The sequence below is a fragment of the Cricetulus griseus genome, chromosome 2 (genome assembly GCF_003668045.3).
Source record: "Cricetulus griseus strain 17A/GY chromosome 2, alternate assembly CriGri-PICRH-1.0, whole genome shotgun sequence".
Classification (NCBI taxonomy): Eukaryota; Metazoa; Chordata; class Mammalia; order Rodentia; family Cricetidae; genus Cricetulus; species Cricetulus griseus.
Window position 1 is genome coordinate 267360010 of NC_048595.1, and position 24465 is coordinate 267384474.

The 24465-nt window shown below is 44.6% G+C and overlaps 1 protein-coding gene across 2 annotated transcripts in view; it reads left to right on the forward strand.

Moving 5' to 3' along the window:
- The window catches only part of Prep (prolyl endopeptidase), a 96847-nt gene that overhangs the window by 60838 nt on the left and 11544 nt on the right, over positions 1 to 24465 (forward strand). Inside the window, exons 10-11 of one of the 2 annotated variants that reach the window (XM_027401900.2) lie at positions 1837 to 1940; positions 14421 to 14507. In XM_027401900.2, the coding sequence (XP_027257701.1) occupies positions 1837 to 1940; positions 14421 to 14507 (191 nt within the window). The remainder of the gene's footprint in view (positions 1 to 1836; positions 1941 to 14420; positions 14508 to 24465) is intronic. The other variant, XM_027401901.2, reaches the window with a different exon arrangement.

Here is a 24465-nt window from a genome sequence, read left to right on the forward strand (position 1 = left end):
AGGTGATCACATGGTACATGCTTGCTCTTTATTCCATCTTATCTTTGTTGCAATGTTTGGAGCATCTTTTTCTCCGATTTAGGTAGGGGTGTGTTTGGGGGGAGGGGATGTGCGCGCTCGTGTACACGCGCATGTGTTTGTGGTGGGTACCCTATACTGATGTACTGATATAAAAAAACAAAACAAACAAAAACCCCTCATTTACTGTCATGCAGACACACACACACACACACACACACACCACACACACACACACACACACACACACACACACACACACAGAGAGAGAGAGAGAGAGAGAGAGAGAGAGAGAGAGAGAATATTGTTTGTCAGATGCTAGAGAAATATCTACACAAAGGGGCTGAGAGGAAAGAGATCTGCCATTTTAATCCATGAGCGTTCGGTTTCACTGTGTCACGTGGGATTCCAGCAAGCACCATCCCAGGACCAATTTTTCTCACACTTGACAACATATATTTAAAGTACACACATGACTCACCATTTCCATACCAGCCTCTCTGGATCACTCACTCAATCACAGCACTGTGTTGTCTAATTGTTTCTTTAATGTAATTCTTAAATATTAAAAGGGTAGCATTAAACTCAGGAAATAGAATTTTCATTAGTAGTTTAATAAGCTGGAATTCTTGGTATGTATTGGTTATTTTGTATTGTGCACAATTACTGGGACAGAGTTGCAAATTTGATTCTGAAATGACATGTGATGGATCCTTTGGTTCCTGGTGGCTGCCTGTATTGTGTCATAGGTTGGGTGTGTGTCAGGTAGCACCAACAGAAAGGGACTGGTCCAGAGACCCCTGATTTTCCCATCAGTATCTTTTCAGGTAAATGACTCTAGATGAGTTTACCATTTTGGGGGGCTTGGGGTAGAGTTGGAGAAAAACTATTGAGGTCAGTTAGTTATTCACTTTTTCTCAAGTCCCCAAAGCTCATCAATTTTTTGCTTAGGTTGCTGTTGGTTTTAGTCACTTTTCTGGTTGCTATGACAAAATACTGAACAGAAAGCACCCAGTTCAATGTGTGATCCATCATGGAGGATATGGTAGTTTGAGAAAGAATGACACCCCTAGGCTCACTTACTTGAATAGTTGGTTCCCAGTTGGTAGAACTATTTGGGAAGGATTAGGAGGTTTGGCCTTGTAGGAAGAAGTGTGTCACTGAGGGTGGGCTTTGAAGCTTCAAGAGACTGGTGGGATTCCCTGTCTCTGTCTGCTTCGTGGTTGTAGATCAGGTTGTGAGCTCTGGGCTGTTCCATCACTCTGTCATCGTGGACTCTAACCCTCTGAAACTGAGCCAGATTGAACACTTGTTTTGTAAGTTGCCTTGGTCATGGTGTTTTATTCCAGCAAAGTAGGCCTGAGGGTTGGCTCCTTGCTCTCATGAGGGCAGATCAGCTTGCAGAGAGAACTGAAGGCTGGTGCTCAGCTGCCTTCCTCCTCTGTCCCTTATATTCAGCACAGGACCCCAATCCATGGGGTAGTACTACCCACCATTGGGGTGAGTCTCCCTTTCTCAATTAAACCTCTGCAAATACACTCCACAAACACCCAGGGTAGGTCTCCTAGGTGTCTACGTGAAAAGTTAGGCATCACCATGTTGTGGGACGGGAGGCAGTAGGTATCAGCAGTACTGATAAGGACACCTCTGCTCCTCCAGAGTACTGCTCCTGTCAGACACTTACCTGCTTGGCACACCTACTGGGGTGGCAGTGGGCTGGGCCATGCCTGGTGCTAACCTCGGGTACTACCTAGCATCGTTTTGGCCCTTGTGTTTCATGAGACTTGGAGGCTAACCTGAGACTTCCTTCCCTTCTAGGTGTCATTTACCACTGTGATCTTACCAAAGAGGAACTGGAACCCACGGTTTTCAGAGAGGTGACAGTGAAGGGAATCGATGCTTCTGATTACCAGACAATCCAGGTATGGAGAAATTGATGTCTTTAATAGGAGAGTTGGGGAATATGACTCTCATACTGCTATTCACAGACTATCTTGTCAAAAGCCACAGAGCTAATAATACAGAGGACAAATACTTTGGAGCTCCCGCTGTTTCCAGGCATTGAGCCAGGTAGGCCCTGTAGTTACCCTCACAGCCTTTGGGTTCTGCCCCCATGGCTGTTGTTCTTGACAGGAAACAGCACCATTTGTCCGTGTCTGTCTGCCTACTTGAAGTAGAGATTCCAAGCTCAGGTCTTCAAGAGATTTACTCCATGTAAAGAGTCTCCCTCTTTGATCTGAAGTTTATATGTTTCTACTCAGTAGAGCAGGCACTCTGAATGAATGGATGAGCTAAAAAATTGTTGACACCACACCTCAGTCCCTGGTCGCTGTCTTCCTGGGTAAGACTGTCCTTTTGGTTTATTTGGCTCCCTGAGGATATTGAGTCTTCCAGAAAATGAATTGCTGTTTAACTGATATGATGGAGAATGTCTGTCCCTTTGCAGTGAGAGACTGCCTATAGAATGCCAGGTGTTTTAAAAGGTACCCATTCCAGACACAACAGGACTGATGCACATATGAACCCACTGAGATTATGGCAGCATGCACATATGCCCCACCTCTCATGAAGAAAGCTGTCTGTAATTGGTGTGTGCTGGCAAAGGAAAAAAAAACAGTTTTTACCAGTGTTATCTCACTGGGTATATTAACCACACTTCCAGGTAGTCCCCATGCCCAAGAGTAGCTGGCCAGCTGCAAACAAACTCAATGGTGTTTTGTGTAGGCATTTTTGCCTCATTTTGTTTTGTTTGGGAATTTTGTTTTTTGTCATATTGGTCTTTTGCTTGTTTATTTTGATTTATTTGTGTGTTTTGTGGAGTTTTGCTTTTGTGTTTTTAATTTTGCTTTTGTTTTCAAGAAAGAGAAAAAGAACATAAAATTGGGTAGGTCGGGAGGCAGGGTGGAACTGGTGCAGGAGGAGAAACAATCAAAATTACATTGTATGAAAAAATTCAATAAGCATTTTTCAATAAATATAATAATAAACATTTCAAAAAAGGTTAAAAGGCACTCCCACATGGAAGACTGATTCATACAGGCCACAGAAGACTGCAGTAGATCTTGGATTCAAGAATCTTAAATGTTCCCAGGGTGTTCCCATGACACTAGAATAGCATTATGATGGGCGAATTGCCCTCACTGTCTAGAACAAGTCTAGTTGATGAGCTAGATAAAGACTGTAAGTAAAACTTTATTTACAAAAATGGGCAGAAGCTGGATTTGGTACAGGATTGATGTTTGCCATCTGTGTCTTTTATTAACTATTAGAAAGCTGGTCTTCTGTTTGATTGGAGAGCAGCTATACCCATGTTTTTATTCACTGGCTGTTGAGTGTTTTGACTGAGTGGCTGCAACACAGACTGGATGTCCTAACATATTTAGTACGTTAGGACCCTTAAGAAAGTTTGCTGCATTGTGGTCTTTGTGAATAGTATTTCATCAAAAGCTCTTCTAGATAGGCCTGACTTTGCATTGTACATATTGAGTGGCATTACGTAAGTCACATAGCCTTTTTGCCACTATGTTTTCATTGTAAGTAGGTTTCAGTACCCCTTTTGGGTTGTTAGAATGTTAAGTATTATGAAGTAACATATACTCATATACATACTTACATACATACATATATATATATATATATAGACATATATATAGAGAGAGACATATAGATATATAGATATGAGTAAAGTAACATAGGTGAGTACAATCTAGTTCAGTAGAAATAAGTAGTGCTCATATACATCGGTTGGACTTGTTAGACACCCAGCTTCCTTTGCCAGTTGGGCATCTAGGAGGGTCATCTCTGTGTCAGGTTGCTGCCCCACACATGCTTATAACATGTAGAAAATGTATCCCTATCAGCTGTTGCATTTGACTTTCATAAGGCCTTCTTCTGGTCCTTGCGTGGATGAGCCCTGATGAGGATGGTAAACGTATTCTTTTGGTTCCAAATGGGAGGGAAAAGCTTTGGAGCTCAGCAAGTGCTTGTGTGGAGTATAACTCCCTCAACTGTGAACAGAGACAGAGCGGCTGGGATTTCCAGGAGTTGGTGCTCTTGGTTGCACAGTGTCTGTGTCATTGCATAGCTCAGAGAATTCCCCTGTCCCTGATGCTCCATGACTCCAAGCATGGCCTTCTCAGACAGTTAGAGCTTTTTATTTGGGGGAAGGGGATTTGTGGTGAATAAAAAACATCCTCTTTTCATTTTGTGCTGTGCTTTAGGGAACCCAGAACTTAAGGAATGCTGGACAAGTTCTAATGACGCTGAGCTGTTCCTATCCCCTGTGGTAAACGTTTAAGGAGCTAGCACACTGGCTTGCAGAGGGAACATGCAGCTGCTGCTTGTGTTCTGTACCTGTCACAGCATTGTGCTGATCATGTCACCACGCCATGGAGCTCTGTGGCTTCTGGCCTGTTGTTTGCAGGGGTCTGGTTTACATTTACACAGCAGAGAGTGGGTGGACACAGGTGTGCTCACGGTTTGATGATGTTCTCAGCAGTGTTCTCGACAGCCGCTTCCCGTCGTCAGACACAGGCTCTAGGGAGGGCTTTGTGCATGAATGAAAAGCACCCTGGCGGTGTGGAGTAAAATGATAAGTAAAGGCAGCAATTTTGGAAAAACTCATTTTATTTTCAGTTTTTCTGGGTACTAGCCCTTTCAATTGCACATGACTTGAGTTTATATCCTGTGTGATTTGAACAGACATCCCCGGGCTGCTTCTCTTCTGCTGTCTGTAAGCTATGTCACTATGCAGAAGCATGGAGTAGCCTGCAGGGCTGGCAGCCACTAATAGTGCCCATGACCTCCTACATCCTAGAAGTACCTTCTTCCTGGAGGTGCAGCAGTCCAAAGGACCAAACCAAGGAGAGGGGTGGGAGGAGGGCAAGACAGCACATGACTACACCCCCTTTCTCTCCATGTGTCTGTGTGTTTTTTCTCCATCCTGATGGCTGCTCTGGGAAAGCCGAGCGTCAGAAACACTTTTTCTATGAATTGTCTAAGCTACTGTTCAAAGCAACCTGAGAAACAAGTCTCTAAAAAACTTGTCATCTCTCTTCTCATCTGAGGTCTGTGTAAGAATTTTAGTTTTGGGTGGGTTTATTAAATCCCTGGTTGATTACCATTTCCTCTGCTTTTTACTGTGAAACAGTCACATCCGGTTGATTGATTAGACCCCATGTGCCCAAGGCTTTCCAAAAGAAGCTAAGATACGTTAGCAATGCCATCTTAGGAAACAGATTTGTGAGTTGTCTACATGTATTGCCAGTAATACGTTTCTTTCTAACACAATGAAAGAATAGGAAAGTTTAGTCTATCAATAGATACCATATTTATAACACTGCCAGGGACTGTGTGAATGTATGTAGGCATTCTGTATGTAGGCAGTGTCTCTAGGAAATATAGTCAAGTCTGAGAGTTGAAACACAAAGGTCTGAAAAAACCTAAGGATGCTACTGCCCTGGTCCAGGGAAAGATGCTATTGCTAGGGGCTAGGAGCAGTCCTCTTGCAGGTGGAGACAGGGGGGCTTATGAGGTTTGACTGTTTATATATTTATAATCGGTGATGGTTTACCACCTCCTGTCATTCAGAGCATGTGTCTGCCTTTTTATTGCTGTGAGATTCCATAATTTCACAGTCAATTCAAGAAGCTAAGCCTCTAGTCCCCACTCTTGTGGCCCATGGCATCTGTAGATGGGATTGTGTGCTGTGGTTGAGCAGGGCATAACAAAGAAATGGAGCGCAGCCAGAATACACTTTCTGGCTTCTCACGGTCTCATTGTGGTTCATCCAGCTGAGAGATTGTTTTTTTCCCATCAGACTAAAATGAAAGAGAAAAATCATAGACCTGAAAATGGACCAGTAGCTGAATATAGATATGACTCTCTTTTCTCACATTTTATAAAAAACAAGATTAATAGAAGAGCCCAAGAACGTATATTTTATGAGACTTCCTTGGGATAGGACAATAATAAGGGCTGTAAGCATTCGACCGTGGTGTTCTGCGACTGAGAGAACACATTTGTGAACATTATGAGCTGTTTAATGCCATGAGCCTTTGCTCCAAGCTCACAACATATGTAGAATCAGGAGCATGGGCCTACCCTTGCCCTTGTAAGCTGACTGTGGCACTGTTGTTAATATTTTCTGTAGCACTGGGTTCCTAAAATTGGGCTTTCGTTAAAAACAGGGAAGGACTGTGGCAAGATGGCTTAGCCAGCAAGGGTGCTTGCTGCCAAGCCTGACAGCCTGAGTTTGCTCTCTGAAACCCACGTGGTAGAAGGAGAGAACCAATTTCCACAAGTTGTCCTCTGACCCCAGTATGTATGTGTTCCTTGGTATGTCATCTCTGTCTCTCTGTCTCTGTCTCTCTGTCTCTGTCTCTCTCTCTCTCTGTCTCTCTCCACACTTTTGAAGATTGCTTAGAGAAGGGTGAAGGGTGGTGTTCTTGGAGCACTCAGGTCTCACTGTTTCTGGATTCACTGGGAAAAGCCATTCACCTGAAATGCTATGCATTGTTCTCAGTTTGTTGCCTCTGTATTTGCATTGTTCTTTGTGTACAGTGACATAGTCCCGCATAAACAGATTTCTGGGGTGCAATAGCATTCTGGATTGAGGGTGTAATGCTCCAATGTAGAGTGCACGTCTTCCTTTCCTCTGAGATCAGCAGTGTTATGATTTAGTGGAAAAGGATGAAAAGATCTTTGTTTCCCTATGGTGGAAAAGCACATTCTCTGCCCTGGGTCTGCAGTTGTACACACCTTCTCCTCCATGTCTAAAACACAGCATCAATTTGTGTCAGCCTGAGAGCAGCTATAATGTGTCAATCTAAAGATAGCCTTGAGAATTTAGCTAGCCCTCTTGGGTAACCGTATAAAATGCACATCATGAAAGGCCATAATGGAATTCTACTGTGCTCTAAGGGAAAATGAAGTTAAAACATTTGCAGGAAAGTAGATGGACTTAGAATGTCTAATAGTAAGAAAGAAATAGTCATATACTCTCATAATCACAGAAAAAAGTTCTTTCATATGCAGAATCTAGTCCATAATAAATCTATATATGTAAACAAATGACATGCGGGTACAGTATGACATGAAGAAAAGAGAACTAAGAAGGCTAAATACAAGGACATGGGGCAGGACTGAATACAGTGTGGGCACACGTTCTGAAAGGATAAAAAGCTGATTGTTTTTCTAGTCCTAATTCTGACATACATTTCTATTTGTTTTGTTTTCGTGGTGCATAAGTATATAAAATTCAATACTGAAAATGTAAAATTAATGTTAATCTACTGCTTTTGCTCCAAATGACTGTTCTAACTATAGAAATTCATTAAGTTGTGTGGGATTCAGGACTGGTTAGATTTGGTGTGTGATATTTTTATTTATGATAAAGTTTATGACATTAAAAGATGAAAATAAGAAATAAAATTTACATGGTGAAATGTTCTGGGCTGAGCTTCCTCTGGGTTTTTCTGAGCTTTGTTCTGAGGAAATGGTCCTGTCTTAGATTATGAGTGTGGTTTGGGTTGAAATTGGTCCAGGAAAGCAGCAAATTGTGCCTGATGCCTTAGATTAGAGGTGGCCGCCAGGTACAGAAACCTATTTGTTGTCCTGCAAGATGTGGGGTATAGCTGGTTGGCCCAGCACTATGGGGATTTTGCTTTCGAGGCTTACCTTGCTGAGTTGTTAATGAGTCAGGCAGCTACTGATTTACTGTGAATGGCTAGTCTATTTATTGTTCACTAATATGTATTTCACCTTAGATGCTGCAACTGTTGTAAACCAAATTGAACATAAACTCAGCACCATAAGTGACAGTTGTTCTTGCTGTTTATTTCTTCACTCTTACTTTTTTAGTATTTCAGGTATCTGTATGTATTACTGAGTTATCTGTTATATATGGTAAACCACTTCTGAGGGTATAATGTTTCCCTGAGGAGTGTGAAGGCTGCTGCTGGGGAACTCTGCTGATGCTGAGGCAGGTACACTTCAAGCTCCACCTCACTGTCTTGGAAAACAGTGCCATTGCACCTTTACTCTGTAGCACAGTAGACAGCATCAGTGGCATGACCTACCAGGGATATTTGTTCCTAGCCATTTTAATAATTGCTTTTTAAGAATGAGATAAGTCTGGATGTGATCTCAGTTCTTGAGTTTGAGGCCAGGCGTCATCCTTTCTCAAACAAACAAAACAAAACAAAAAACCAAACTGATTTTCATCTCTGATGCATCTCTGAACATCAGGGTACGTAATTTTAAATGTTCATGGCTTGAAGGTCCTGGGGTACACAGGGGACCTAGCCACAAAAGCTTCCATTCCTGGAATGACTCATGGTCTCATGGCTTCTGGGGTTTGGCCACATTACATGCATTCTTCAGCCCACACCATCTATGGCTGTGTACTAGGAAGAGGCATACATTATACTACATCTGCAGGCAGGTTTTGGGTTATGGCCTAGTGGCAAGGAAGTTTGAAATGTAGTATAAATCCTAGGGGGAAAATATGTGCTCAGCTAAAACTTTATTGTTTATTGTCAAATAAACAGGACTGGGTGTGGGGGGACAACTAGCAGCTTTGCACACAAGTCAAAATAGGAGTCAATTAGATATTTGGTTTATGTCCTGAAACCAGAGAGCTCCTTGCCCCCTGGTGGCCAGGTACCTAAATCTCACTCTTAGAGTTGGGAAAAAAAAAATGAAAACTCATAGAAAATTGAAATGTTGTTGATTTCTTCTTTGACCCATTCATCATTCAGTAATTAGTTGTTTATTTCGTACTGAGTTTGTGTACTTACTCGGACTTTGCTAGTATTGTAAATTTTACTGTATTGTGGTTGGATAGGATGCACAGAACTTTTTCTAAATTTAAGAATTGTTTTGCGTCCCAGGAATTGACCTGCTTTGGTTTTATGCTGAATAGAGTGTATATCCTTTGATGTTTGGATGGGATATTCCATGGATATCTATTAGGTCCCTTGATGTATGATAATAATTCTATTCCAATGTTTATTTTTGTCCAGATGACCTGTCTATTGGAAAAAGTGGGCTTTTGAAATCACCTAATGCTGCTGAATTGGAGTCAGTCTGTGTCTGCATGCTGCCCTGGAGTTGATCTATGTCTTTAGTTCCAGTGGTATGCTGCCCTGGAGTTTAGTCTGTGTCTTTAGTTCCAGTACAATGCTTTTTGTATGTAAGTAGGAGTGCCAGGGTCCTGTGCAGGTGTGTTTAGGATTGTAGTGCTTTCTTGGTCAACTGTTCCCTTGATCAGAATGATTTGTCCTTTCTCTTTTCTGATTAGTCTTGGTGTGAAGTCTAGTATGTTACCATAGCAGCACCTGCTTGCTTCCTTGTTCCATTTCCTTGGAATATTTTTCCCAACCTTTTAGATTGAGGGTTCAGGCAGAGACTTTTATAGCAGGCGGATATGGCTGACTAAAAAGGATCAGAGGGCCAGTGAATCAGTTCATGCACACAATTCTCTCATGTCTTTTTACTCTTCAAAAAGAGTTCTCCCCCTTAAGTTCTCTCTAAAATTTCTCCATCTATCAGCTCTTCTAAAAGTTCTCTTTAAAAGTTCTTAAAAATTCATCTAGATTCCATGAGGTTTTCAGTTTATATATCCACAGAGATACAATTAGCAATTTCCTGACAATAGCAAAGATACCGGGCATGCGTATCTCTCAAGGCCAGGAAGACAGATAAGGTCTTGACAAAAGCGGGGTACCTCGTTTCTCAGGGGCACATGGCTATGACTTGGAAAATGTTCAGGCCAACTTAAGAGGTGGGGGGAGGGTTAATTAAATGGAGTAGGGGGCTATGTGTTATCTGGAAGCTGCAACTTACCACTGATGCCCGGTGAGAAGGAATGTCCTTTCTCTGGGGCCTTCTTGAGAATATAAGGCACCCAGTATATTTTCTCCATCAGAAGTTAATTTTTGTGGGTTGATACCTAGAATATTAATTGCTACTTCTATAATAAATGATAAACCTTTCAGTACTTTTACCTTCATGTAGCCTCTGGTTTGGGAAGTAAGATCATTACTGACCACACACTACAAAGACAGAACCATTGTGTGTGTGTGTGTGTGTGTGTGTGTGTGTGTGATGTATATATATGTTCCTGTTTCTGTGGATGTGTGCATGTGTCTGTGGGTGGAGCCCAGAAGCTGACACTGTGTGCGTCTTCATCGGTCACTTTCTACTCTAGTCTGGAGGCAGGGTTTCCCACTGAACCAGCAGCTCATCGATTCAGCTAGGCTAGCTGGCCAGTGTGTCCTATGGATCCACTTGTCTGCCTCCCCAAGCCCATCCCAGTGCTGGAGTTACAGACACACCACTGGGTCTGGCTTTTAGGAGAATCTGCCAGCGTTGACCAGTGGGGTAGGATGGAGGAGAGCCGTTCATCCATCCTGTCAGTTGTTTTCCCACTAATAATTTACCACATGTCAAGCAGTGCTCTCGACAATGGATGGAAGAAAGCAGTGAGCTCGGGAAGTATGTCTCGCCTTTATGAGGTATGAAAGAGAAAGAAAAGAAACACCCACAGTGCACGAAGGAGGAGGCCCCGAATACAGGAAAGAGGGACTGTAATCAAGAATGGTTGTGGGGTCATTCCACTCTAGACGTCATTGAAATGGAAAACGTAGGGCTGAGAAGGACTCAACCATATGAAAACTGGGGTCAGGCAGCTTAGAATGTTAAAGCAAAGACTCTTGAAGTAAAGGACTTGCCCCAGCCTGCGGTAAGACTGGGTCCAATAAGGGAGGGGAACTAGATGATGGACGAAGCAGGGTATTATAGTTCAGATTTCACATTTACGCCAAGTGTAGTAGGGGTCACTTTGAAGTCTTATAACCAGAGAGTAGCATGGTTCTGATTAAAGGAAGTCCTTTTCCATTTTGTGGAGAACACATTAATGGTGCTGATGTGGAAACGGAGAGACATCTATATTAGTGGGCTTGGTAATAGAGAGGACTGCATGCATGAGAGTAGAGACTGGACATTGGGACAGTGAGGGAAAGGGGCATTCAAAGATGACTCTTTGATTCCACATCTGAATAGCTGGTACCATTCATTAGGTGTTGGCAGTAGGTTGGGTGGAATGTGTTCGGTAGGAGCATAATGTTCAGTATATTGTTTTGGAACATTATCAACTGTCATAAAGTGGATATATATATTGTGAGTGCTTTGAATCTTACACTCACAGGAGGCATCTGAATTAGAGTTTAAATGTGGGAATCTTCATTGTGTTGTTTAAATGCAGGGACAAGACACAACCACACTGTAGGGAACATTGTAAGGCATGGAGTAGGGTCAGGACTGAGCCCTAAGGAAGATGATTCAAGCCCTCTAGTGGTTTGGATGAGGATGGGCCTCATAGACTCATATATTTGGAAAGCTTGGTCCCCACAGTTAGTGGACCTGTGGGAAGGATTAGGGGCTGTGGCATTGTTGGAGGAGTTGTATCCCTTCGGATGGGCTTTGAGGTTTCCAGAGGCCACAGCATTCCCACTTAACTCTCTGTCTGCCTCTGCCTTATGCTTGTTGTCCCAGCCACTGCTCCAGCACCTGCCTGCCACCATGCTCCCTTCTATGATGGTCATGAGCTCCAACCCTCTGGAACTGTGAGCCCCAAATTAAGCAGTTTCATTTATGTTGCCTTAGTCATGGTGTTTTGCCAGGGCAATAGAAAAGTAACTAAGACTATCTTCTGCTTGTCAGTTGGGCAAGGAAAAGGCAGCAAAGGAGGAGAAACCAGTAAGGAAGGAAAATACAGAGGTGGATGGAGGCCGAAGGAAGCGCGGCAGACTGCGCGTCTGTGCTGCTGTCTGATGTAGTTTGCAGAAAGCATTTCCAGACTTGAATGCGGCAGGCTGCGCTCTGCGCTGTTGGCTGATGGAGTTAGGAGGAGAGCGTTTCCAGACTTGACCAGCACTGGCGATCTTAACAAGAGCAGCCCACGACTCTCAACTGTCAGACACCACGCTGGAGGAAGAGGAGGTTTTAGTGGAGCTTGTAGCATTGGCTCCTAAGGGGCAGGTGGTCCTAGCCTGATCCTGCAAGAGGAAAAATTTAATGGTTTTAAAGAAAAACTCCTGGTGGGTTTATTGAATGCATCTGATTTTGAGCAGCCACGACCTACAGCAGCTTCCTGGTCGTCAGACTATTATTTCTTGAGGTTATCTTCAAATTTGTCATTTGTTCCTGAAGAATAATGTGCATAGCTGTGCCAAGAAAACTTACTCATCAGTATTTTTTTCTTCTTATAAAACTTAGTAGACTTAGATTATAGCTAGTTCCACTTGTCCATTGCTGTAAACAAGCCACTCCAGAATGTCAGGGCCTTAAAGCCAGAGATCAGTCCTTTATTTATTTTGGCAGCACTGGGCTTCGAACCCAGGGCCTTGTGTGTTTTAAGCATGTACACTTGCCCAAGGAGTCACACTTGCTCACGTGTGTACATCCTGTTGTCAGCCACCCTCTTAGACTTTGTTCCACTGGCCTCACACCAGGACCTGCCTGCAGAGCCGTCCCAGCCAAGCATTGCTTCTCCCCGTGGCAGTAAAGCCTCCACAGTAGCCTTCAGTCCTTATTCTAGAAGTGACCTTTGCCACATGTCACATCAGCACACCACCATATCACAAGGGCAGATCTTGAGAATAGACAGTGTGATAGCCGGTCCTCTGCTGGGCAGAGTAGGGTGGAGCCCAGGAATCAGGATAACCTCAGAGGGATGTGCGGGTCAACTGAGCATTCTTTCATTCTTTTACCAAAAATCCTGTCAAGAAAACAAATCCATTTTATTATTATATGTTTTCATTTTCCAAGCACTTTACTTAAAAATACAAACAGCCTTTTTGAAAACTTGTTTTTGTTTTTGTTTTTTTCTTTTTCTCCATGGGCCTTACTACTTCCTTTCTCTGTCACCTTCTGGATCCTAGAACCCCAGGTTAGGCCCAGTGTTGGGTTTGTGAGAGGAGGGCGAGCTGAGAAATGGGGTGCAGAGGGTCTGTCCGCCTTTAGTCCTGTCCCTCTGGTTCCCTGTCCCTCATCCTGCTCCCTGCTCCCCGTCTCTCCTTCCTTCAGTCAAGCTCTTCCTGAAGAGCGGTGGCCCTTCCATGACCACTGTGTCCTCCACAGCCACTGGATTTTCCCAGCTGCAAGGCTGAGAGCTGAGTTAATATGGGAGGTGTGAGGGCAGCGGGGAGCTGACTTCAACAGCTAGACTGCCTTAAATATGTTCTTTTATTAGTTGGAAGAACACGAGCTATCTTGTAGGCTCTGTCCCTGGGATGACATGGGTAGACTGCAGCCTCTTGTAAATATATTGTCCCATAGGATGGAGAGCTCGTGTTGGGCTGCATAGGTAGCAATTAATGTTATCTTTGATCCTGTAGCAAGCTGTCTTCCTAGCCAGGTTTGGTGCCCACGGATAAGGCAACACTTTCTGAACTCACTGGTGAAGAGAAAATAACTTTACCATTGTTTTATAAGATACTGTGACTTCTTAGCCAATAGCCTATCTTTTATTTGTGTCCATCTGCTAGCTGTCTGGCCTTGAGTAGTGTGCACAGGCCCCCACATCCTATCTCTGGTCCTCTCTCTGCTTCATTTCCCACACTCTCCCTCTTGTCTGTTCGAGTACTGGCCACCTTGCTTTGCTTATAAACACATGCCACGCCTTCACTCCCTTTGTCAGTGTATCAGACACACCTTTGTGTTCCACAGAGCCCTTCCTAGCCCTTCCTCCCCCGTCCAGCTTTTGTTGTTTCTTCTCTCACTGTGAGCTGACTTTACATTTTCACATTTCTTTCTTCCCAGTGGGATGCAGTTTTGCCCATTTCTGTATGCTCAGAGCCCTGAACAGATGCACAAAAAATGTTTGACTGAATGAGAACAGCCGTGACAGGTGATGGACTGTGAAATACACTTATCGCTAGACACCTGGAAACACAAGGCCATTCCTTTCTATTAGACCATCTCCCTGTTCTCCTGGTCTTGCCCACTCAGAACAGACTGCAAACAAAACAAACGTTTGCTCTGGTTTCTCTGTAGAATTGTTCTTGCAGGATCTGGTCTTTAGAGATTATTTTTGTCGTGTTTTGTAATCACAGCAGGAAAAGTGCTGCCTGGCTTTAAGAGAAACAAAGCAAGGTTTTCTTCGTGATTCTCAGCCGCATTTGTGTTTCTTGCAAGCCCATCTTCCTGGCTTTAATTCAAATGAGACCCCAAAGTCACACCCTCCAAGGATGCTAATGACAGTGGTAGTAATGCAGACACGTCGTGCTGTAAATCATATGGAACTGTAAATCGAGAATCACCCCATACTCCATGCCCTCCTTCAAGTGAGTGAATGGATGGTAGAGAGAGGATGGCTGAAACAGATCTTTCTTTCACAGACCCTTCTTAGGCACTGTGCCTTTATCTGGCAGTTGGTCACGATGAAGCTACAAGAAAACATGGAGTTTACTAGGGGAAATGGAAAGGTAATCAAACATGTTTGGCGATTTAATGTGTGTGGGGAGTAGGGGGAAATGTTAGGTTTTAAGGAAGCCCAGGGGAGGACCACCTAAGACCACCCTGGAAGGCAGTACCTAGGAAGTGGTTCCAAAGGAGAGCAGCCTGCACAGCAACAAGACTTGAAAGGACCTGTGTAGGACACATGTGGGTCATCTACCTGCCAAGTGCTCACAGTGCTGCAGGGACATTCAGGCTGGCATGGCCACAGTTGAAACTCCAGTAGTGTGTAAGGATGAAAAGGATGGTCACACAGTATTGTTCCCGGACTCTGAACCCCAAAACCACCAAGAGACCAGATCCAATGCAAAAGTAAAGTCTATTAAATTTACAAGTTAATTCGAGTCCTCCATCCATCTGACACAGTGGGTGGAATAGGAGGAACCCAGAGCAGCAGTTGGGTAGGACACATATTGGGGTAGAGCAAAGGGGTGCCTGCAGGGTCTGCTGGTTGCATAGTAAGTCTCAGGATTGGTGCACCTCTGGGATGGCAAAAGCTATTTTGAGTTGATTGGTCAGCTGCAGCTGCAGAAAGGTTGCTATGCCTGGAGACCGTCCCAGGGCCATTGCTACCTACTGCATTCCACTAAAATCAGTAATGCACATCCAAAGCCCGCCAGCTAACTTCTGATTGGTTCCTTACCACATGGAGGGTAACTGGCAGTTTCTTCCCAGTAATTAGGGCAAGGTCGGGGAGGAGGGGGCCCTCAGCACATGCTGTTGAGTCAGGGGCCTACATCTTGCTGGGTCTTTTCTGCAGCCAGTATGGCTGCTAAAGCAGGGGGACTGAGTGAGGGTCTGGTCCCTTCAAAAGGATACCAATATGAAAGGTACTGGGAAAGGAGGAGGAACTATGGGAGAAGGAAGCATGCAGGGAGCAGTGTCAGAGGTACCAGATGCTGTGTAGCAGAGCAGTGATGGGGCAGCAGGTCCTCCTCTCCCCACCAGCCTGGAGCAGGGGATGGAAGCAGCACTGTAGATAGGGTTTGTGAGCCTACTTGCTTCCAGCAGAGCCCAGGCTCTGTGTGTTAACTGGTAGGAATGTTCTGTGAAACTCACTCAGTGGGCACTTTTGCACATCGTGTGCTAGCTTTGTAGGCAGCTTCCTGCACACCCCTGGTGCCTTATCTATCATCAGTACAACATCCTATGTTCTATTCAAGACTCCCGTGAATACAGTTCCATTATTCATCTTAGGTCTTTCATTTCCTTGATTAGCACTGATGATAAAAAGGCGGTGTGTGTGGTTAGAAGTATATTTTTCTGTGTTCAGGAACATTTCAAAGCAATAGACAAAACCTTTTTATCATGCTAGCTCTTGGGGTAAGGATACAGTTTCACTCGTGAGATCTCCATGCACAAATACAAAGGGACACTTCACACAGCCCAATTTAGAATATAAATCAGAAAGGATTTGTTCTTGTATCCTCCCAGCAGGAATTCTGAACTTTGTGATTTGCTGTCTTCCTCAGCAAGCCTCTTTTTCCTTCCTCCTGGTGAGCTACTTCCTAGAAGCTGCAGCGTGGGCTGCTTCTGTGCCTCTACACAGTTCCTCCTAATTGATTGCCACTCTGCTGCCTGCTGCTGCCAGCACAATCCAAGTCCAGCTCCTAGGCCTGCTCACGTTTCTCACTTGGGGGCTGCAGAGCCCTGTGGTGCCCCTGGGCTCCTAAGGATTGTTCCTTAAGTAACTTGAAACTGTCCATCACAGACCCCTTTCTTCTGACTCACCTGGGGAATCTCTTTTGGTGGTTTGTATCATTCAAGAGATTTAGATTAGAGGGCCATAGCAGCCTTAGGTTTTCCCAACACCAGAGTCACTCCTTCCGATTCTGGCCATTTGTTTTCTGCCAGGAAAACTCTTTTGTGTATCCTTGCTCCTCAGTGTCTCACACTGAGTGTGAGTTTTATGTTGAATATGCAAATAAAATAGTGGTCACTGGACATTATTCTGGGGTTGTATTTCAAGGACATTTGGCAGAGCCATCCATTAAGGGCTGCTCTTTATGTTGTCCTGTTTAATCCACCCCCCATGCTGCTGTGGAATGCACAGACCCTCTCCCTTTTCCCCTCACTAACATCTGGATCACTTTAATAGTTTGCCTTCTTAAGGAGTGAATAACTACTGGCCACCAAAATTTAAGCCACACAGCTCCCTTCTGCTATGTAATTGAATGTTCTAGTCAGAGCATTTTGGTTATTTATTGCATTTTCTAATATAGTAAATAAGTGTTCCGCTATAGTTTTGAGTTAATAAGAATTTGAAATGAATTTCAATATTCTTGTTGGCTTTATGATGCAGGTGCAATCTCTTGCAGTAAATTACCAGGGCTAAATAGTTTAAGATCCATAAAACTCTCTGCCCTGGCATTGCTAAATTAATAGGTTAACAGCTAAATGAAGGAAAATGGCAGGTGTTAAATGTCTTTATTAGTAATAAGCTGGGAACTTATGACCTTAAAAAGCTTATATAATCTTTACAGCCCTCAGCTGAAGCTAATTTTATTATTTTCCAGCCTGCAAAGCATTTTGTGGCCAAACTCTAGGCTACTGGATTTGTGTGGATTTTGTGGCCAGACTCTAGGCTACTGGATTTGTGTGAATTTTGTAGCTGGACTCTAGGCTACTGGATTTGTGTGGATTTTTAATGAAAAGCCATTAAAATACCCACACCGCTTAATTGAATGTACTGCCCAGTTGGGACATGCGTCTCTGCATTCATGTAGCCTGTGTTTCTGAGCACAGACTCTTCTAAGTACCATGCTAAACACAGAGGCAGAGAGATATGCACAGCCTTGGGGAAGCACAGAAGGAACCCCACACAGGTCTCAGGAGCACCCCGGAAGGAGGGGCCAGGGATTGTGGCTGATTCCTTGTTTACAGTAGCTAAGAACATGGAGTCTGGAGCCAGGAACCCTACTTAGACCTCAGCCCCATCGTTTCGGGGACCTGTGGCTTGCGGTTGAGTTTCTCACCTGTTTTCTTTTGCTTTTCTCTTGTATCTCTCTTTCCTTGTTCTTTGAGACAGAACTTCACTGTGTAGCTCAGCCTGCTGGTCTTAAGCTAATGATCCTCCTGTGAGCTGGGTTTACAAGTCTTGAGCACACTTAGACTAGTTACCTCCCTCCCTGTGTTACTACCTCTGTGTGTAACTGTGCTCTGGCTGCAAAGGGTGGAGTCATAGCATCCTTCTGGGGTAAAAGGAGAGAATCTCTTAAGTCCTTACACTAGCATGTGGCACACTGTAAGCCCTACACGGGTGTTGTTACACAAGTCCACATATGCCAATGTGCATTTTAATAAACTTAAAAATGGAGAGACCAACTGGCAGACAGTTTAGGGTTGGCTTTTGTTTAGTGGTTTGTAGGGGGGTGGGGCTGTGACAGGGAATAACTTGTTGGAGTTGGTTCACTCCCTCCTTGACATGTGCTAGTTAAGGTTTCTGTTGCTGAGATGGAACACCATGACCAAAAAGGGAGTTGGGTAGGAAAGTGTTTTTCAATGAAGGAAGTCAGGATGGGAACTCATACAGGACAAGATCCTGGAGGCAGGAGCTGATGCAGAGGCTATGGAGGAGTGCTGCTTACTGGCCAATTCCACATGGCTTCCTCATCTTGCTTTCTTATAGGACCCAGGACCACCAGCCCAGGGATGGCACCATCCACAATAGGCTGGACCCTCCACCATTAATCACTAATCAAGAAAATACCTTACAGGCTCGCCTACAACCCAATCTATGGAAGCGTTTTCTTAACTTAGCTTCCCTCCTCTCAGATGACTTCAGCTAGTGTCAATTTGACATAAAACCATGGGTCCCAGGTATTGAACTTGGGTCATCAACCTTTGCAGCAGGCACTTTTACCTGCTGTGGCATCTTATTTGCTTTTGAACATCAGAAACTGTTTAGCGTCCATGGGAATTTGCTGTCACTAGATTTGGTGTCCAGGGCCCATAACTTCTGGTGTTAGTTGGTTTGTTGTCTGGTGGTCTGGGTGATTTAATACTTTCAGGTTAGGAGTAATTTTCTAACAAGCTCCAAAATGAAGAGAATGGTCATTACTCTTGAGGTTTCTTTCTCAGGAATAGGAATATCCCGGTGAACAACACACCTGCCTGCCCTGCACCTTTGAAGTGCCTGCAGCAGGATGGGCTGCCAGGAATGTGGCGTTGGAATTGAGGCTTTCAAAGTGTGGAACAGCTGCTTCTCTAGACAGGACATTGAAGCTAGGAATGGTTCATCAAGGGCAAAGGCAGAGTCTTGGCTGGGGGCGGGGTGGTGGGGGGGTGGAAATGCCTCTGTAATGGGAGTCACCCACATTAAAAGGGAGAGGCTTTGGAGGCTGGAGAGATGGCTCGGTGGTTAGGAGCAACTGCTGCTCTTCCAGAGGGCCTGAGTTTGGTTCCCAGCATCCACATCAGGTAGCTCACAACTGCCTGTAATTCCAGCTTGGTGGACAGGGACCCAGCTCCCTCTTCTGGCCTCCATCATCCACACACAAACACACACTAAAATAAAATACATATTTATAAAAAAGGGAGGTCCCAGTAAATCCAGGAATAGGTAACCAGAGTTTGAAAGTGGGAGACTCTTGGAAGGCCAGGCTGCCATGCCATGAGGCAGCAGTGGTTTGAGGCCGGGAACAAGCTGGCCTAGGCATTCAGATTAGAATGTTTGCTTGGTCTACAATTGTCCTTCTGTTACTCTCTTAGCAGATACTAATCAATGGCAGTGGTGCCGGGTTCAGAACCCTCAATGTGCAGCCTCTCGTCCCATGCAGGAGCAGGGGGCGCACACATGCACGCTGTGAGCAGACAGCCATGGCAGTCTGCCTGTTCCTCAGAAGGTGCTTCCTGTGGCTTCTGCTTTCACATGGGGACATCCCCACACTTAATGAAAACAGAACTCTCACTGTTCACAAGATCACAGCAGTGCCAATGTTTTTTGTTTGTTTTTCTGTAATCGTGTCATATAGTCACTGTAGTTTTGCCAGGCTTTTTATGCAACTGACTCTGAAATCTGGGTGACCCACCGAAGGTGCCGCCCACACGGTGGAGGTGTGCCACCAGCACCGCCCTTCTCTCCTATGCTCAGAGTTTGCCTTTTCTATTGCAGGGCTTATGCCACAGTGTGAAGCAGGAAAAAGCCCATTTTCCTAGAAATCTGTGGCCAGGCTGAATTGGGGAGTGGCCACTGAGACAATGAGTATAGCCCATATACATTGTTGTCACTTCATAATGACAGCAGGCTATTATATCTTCAGAAGCTGTGTGGAGGGTCCCTGAAGGAATTAAACGCTCCAGGATTGTAAGGGTGCCCATCCATGTCTTGAAACCCCACAGCAGTCTATAATAGACTGCCTGCATATCTTCTGTCCAAGGGTGACTCTTAAATTCCATCCCATCCCCCAAAGGTAAGAACTTGAAGAACAGATGGGATTACAGCCTTCTAGTGCAGTCTAATATTTTCAACTTTAGCACTCATAAACACATGTACTCCTCATTAGAGCACGGTTTTAAATATGCAAAATTAGAAATTATTTTAAATTCAATTCATTATTTGCTTAGTCTATTTTCTATAACTGAAGCAAAATGCCTACAACTGACTTACTAGTAAAGAGTAATTGATTCCACTCCTGCTTCTGGAAGCTGGGAATCCTGAGGCCTGGCTCAGTGGAGGGCTTTATTGCTGTGTCATGATATGGCAGAGGAGGGGGGACAGACAAGACACAGGCAGGTGTCTGCTCAGGTCTCTTTGAAAGCCAGTAATCCTCCTCTGGTGACTTTACCTAATCCCAGCTTCCCCCAACCCCTAGCCATCACCCTCAAATGCCATCAGCATAAGAATTTGGAGGCCTGGAGGGAAGGGCCAGTGGTTAAAGAGCACTTGCTGCTCTTGCCAAGGCCCAGGGGATGCAGTGTTCTCTTGTAGCCACCAGGGCACCTACACACACATGTGCATACACAGACATAAATAAAAATAAAAGAATCTGTTTGTTTCTTAACTTTCAACGTGAATTCGGAGTGTATAATGACAGCTATTTAAAAAGTTGGAATGGCTATATTCGTGAGTTTCTCTCATTTTTGTTTCTTCTGTGAAATGAATTGTGTCTGTTATATCTTAAAAATACTATTCTGACTTTTGTAGAAAGATGTGACAGTATATAGTGAGATTTTTTGTGTGTTTATTTAAGAATTTGTTTTCCAACATGGTGGCACTGGGTGTCTGGAGCAGGGTGAACTTCCTGAGGAGACTCATTGTCAAACAGTGGTCACCATCTCTGTCAAATGGGGCTTTTAAAGGGCTTCTGTGAGTCTCCATTTGAAGGGTGTGATGACAACAAAGCAAGTAAGAGCTAGCATCTCTGACATGCGGACATTTGTCCCATGGGTGCCCTAGAGGCTGTCAGACACTCTGTTGAAAGGATAGAAATAATGTTGTTCAATCCACACAGGTGGGGACGTTTGCAACATTTTCGTGGTTGTATCCAGAGAAGATTTTTTTACAAGCATGAATAGGTCAGAGCATGGACAGGGTGGTGACAGGCTGTCGGGCAGCAGTGATGATTGGCAGCTGCCAATTTCCCCTTGTTGCCTGTCAGATGAGAGGATGAAGGACTGTGCCAGCTGCTTAGACCTGGAGTGCTGGAATTGCCGTCAGGCTGATGGGGCACATCTTCTACCAGAGTTCACTGTGCTTAATGTTCTCCAGTTTCAATGTGCAGTTTCACCTTTACCCTACTGTGAGTGTCTGAGATGAGCAATTTAAGTTTTTCCGAAAAGTGGAAGAATGTGTGAGTGCAGAAAACTCAGTACTGTGTGTGTAACCTAGTTTAGAGTCAGACTCCTTGACCTTTGAGGCTTTGGGCACAGTCTGGAGCCAGTATGCTGCTCCTCTAGGCATGGCTGGTCTACCGTGTTTGTCATTGTGATTGGGCATGGCTGTTTCCACAGCTCACTTGATTTCTAAGTTAACTTATGTGGAGGTGACAGTCACACAGGTCCTCTATGGCCTAGGTGGCCAGGGTCTGGCCCTCCACTGAGAGTGCACGAGCAAGTCCCATCTTACCACAGGACAGGGCTCATGCTGCAGGCTCCCCACCTCAGCATTAGCCACTGTTCCAAAGACAGGTGGTCTCTTACTAAGGACATCCTCTTTACAAACAGGTGTCCTGTTTGTAAAGGGGGCTTTACAGCCTGTCACCGCCCTGTCCATGCTCTGACCTATTCATGCTTGTAAAAGTCTTCTCTGGATACAACCACGCAAACCCTGTCCAACAGTGTCTGCTATTCTCTGTCTTATCTTGACACTTAGGAACCATCCCAGGCACCTGAGCAACTTAACTGCTATCCAAGGTCTGGGTGTGCTGGATACTCAGTCCTGGGTCTGGGTGGGCTGGTTTGTCACAAGAGATACACTCAGCTGCTGGCTGGGCACTTACAGCAGGTGAGCTTTGCATAGGCTGGCTGTCCTGCAGAACATTACGGTCCTGAGCCTTCTGTAGAGAATGCCCACCTTTTGTCTACTTCTTTACAGTAACAAAAGACAGAGCCCTTTCCTCCAGCCCCTCGGGATTCCAAAATTAAATTTTGAAGGGGAAGGAAACAAAATTAAGGGGAGAAAGCATTCTTATTCACTATTTAACTTACAATTGCCATGCATTGTTTTCTGTTTGCAGTATCTTTGATGTAGACTCATGTCTAAAATAGCTTTCTTGACACCTAACCATGCTTCCAAATGACATCTGTCCACATAGACTCTTGGGTGGGGCTTACAGTCTACTTAAGTAAAAGATGTACCCATCGCAGGCTCCTTGTATAACTGGGTCCATTGGATGGCCCATTTGCTATGCCCTGGCAGGAAAATGGAAGCAGTGTGATAAGCCATTAGTCTAGGATGACAGGCTTTTCCTGCCTCTCAAGTGGGCATCTGCTAGATCCAAATAAGCATTTGATTTTCCTGTCCATTAAAAGGTTTCCAAAAAAAAAAAAAAAAGCATTATTCCTTTACAGGGCAGTGCCCATAGTGGACAGTGAAAGAATAGATGCAGAGAAAGGAGACATGCTTTCAGTGATCCTGATTTGTATATGCAGGCATGCTTCTAGGCTTATGGGAAAGTGGGGAAGGACATAGCCATGAATAGAGGTTGTGTAGAAGAGCGAGGGGAAAGACCAAAGTACTCATTGATGACTCTTGAAAGAGCTGGAAGAATCAGACCAGAGGAGTACAGGAGGCAGGAGACTGGTAAGCTGTGAGTGTACGGTCAGTCCTAGGGAAGCTGATAAAATGCAACTTGAAGAGCAAGCAGGGCCACACAGAAGGCTTTGTTGGAGACACTTAAGTCTATCTACGTGCCCTGCAAAGGGAGAAAATTCCGAAGCTTACGTGGTGACTGGAAGAGGGCAGTAGTGGAGGAGAAAGTAAGGTGATTGTTCTTGCCACAGGGCTGCAGAGGCCAGGTGGAGGTGGAGAAGGTGTTTTGAGAACTCCAATAAGATGGCCTCTAAAAAGATAGGTCAGATACTGAAGAAAGTAAGGATGCCAGTGTGGGTGATGAGAATGTAACAAAGTAAAGAAATTGGAAGCAGTTACTCCGGAATCTCCTTGGGAAGGTGGTAGGTAGGGTGGGCGTAAGGAAACATGTAGGAAAGACATGTGAAAAGAAGTTCATGGAGTTCACATGGAGACAGGAGCCTCTCTGCACAATTTTAGGGACTGGTTAAGCTCATGTTGCTAATTTGTGATGAAGTGACTGCCATGCCCTGGGTGTCCAGCTATGGACTGAGATTAGAATGAAGAGGTTTCAGGAATTAGTGACAGTCACAGGGCTGACCAGGAATCCTAAACTGGAGAGGAAAGCTGACAGCCAAAGACAAAGAATTGAATGTCCTCAGAGCTTTGAAACCGATACTTTGCCTAGGCGAGCAGTATCCAGGAAATGCACCAAGTCTGCAGATCATAAATGGTGTTTCATAGATACTCAGTTCCAATCAAGATGAATCAGAAAGCCCCCAGTATGGACTTACTGTTCCTTGGGGGTGGGGGAGGGGTTAGTTTTTAATGTAGGTGTTTTACTTGTGTGTATGTCTCTGTACCTTGTGTGTGCATGGTGCCCTCAGAGGCCAGAAGAGGTTGTCAGGTCCCCTGGAACTGGAGTTACAGACCCTTGTGAGCTACCAGGTCAGTGCTGGAAATTGAACCCAGGTCCTCTGGAAGAGCAGCCAGTGTTCTTAACCACTGAGTCATCTCTCCAGTCCTTTTAATGCCAGTTTCCAAAATGCTCACATATGAATTGGGCTTTAGTTTAGGCTCAGTTATTGGTAGAAAAGGAGCAGTGTGTGTTTTTTTGTTTTTTTGTTTTTTTTTTTTTTTTTTTTTTTTTTTTTTTTGGTTTTTTCGAGACAGGGTTTCTCTGTGGCTTTGGAGGCTGTCCTGGAACTAGCTCTTGTAGACCAGGCTGGTCTCGAACTCACAGAGATCCACCTGCCTCTACCTCCCGAGTGCTGGGATTAAAGGCGTGCGCCACCAACGCCCGGTGCAGTGTGTGTATTTTAAGAATAAAATCTCTTCACTAAAGACATGTGTGGCTTGTTTGGGCTTTTCGTAACACTAAACGTATGCTGTAGTCCTAGAGCCAGGTGAGATTGGAGGTGGCCGGCCAACTCTAGGCAATGGCAGTCTTATGGGATGGAACAGGAAATGTTTCACAGCCGGGAGAAAGTGAGCATCTGAAGAGAGGAACGGCTGTTCACCTGCCTGAGTGACAGCCGAGAGCTTGAGGGAGGGTCAGCTGGACAGGGCCTGGGAACAGTTCGTCATTTGTGCATAGCTGGAGGAACACTAAGTTTTGCACAGATGTTTCCATTATGATGTGACACACTTCTCCTTTGTTCCATGGACGCCAGAGCTTCTCGGGTGGTTCCTTCTCT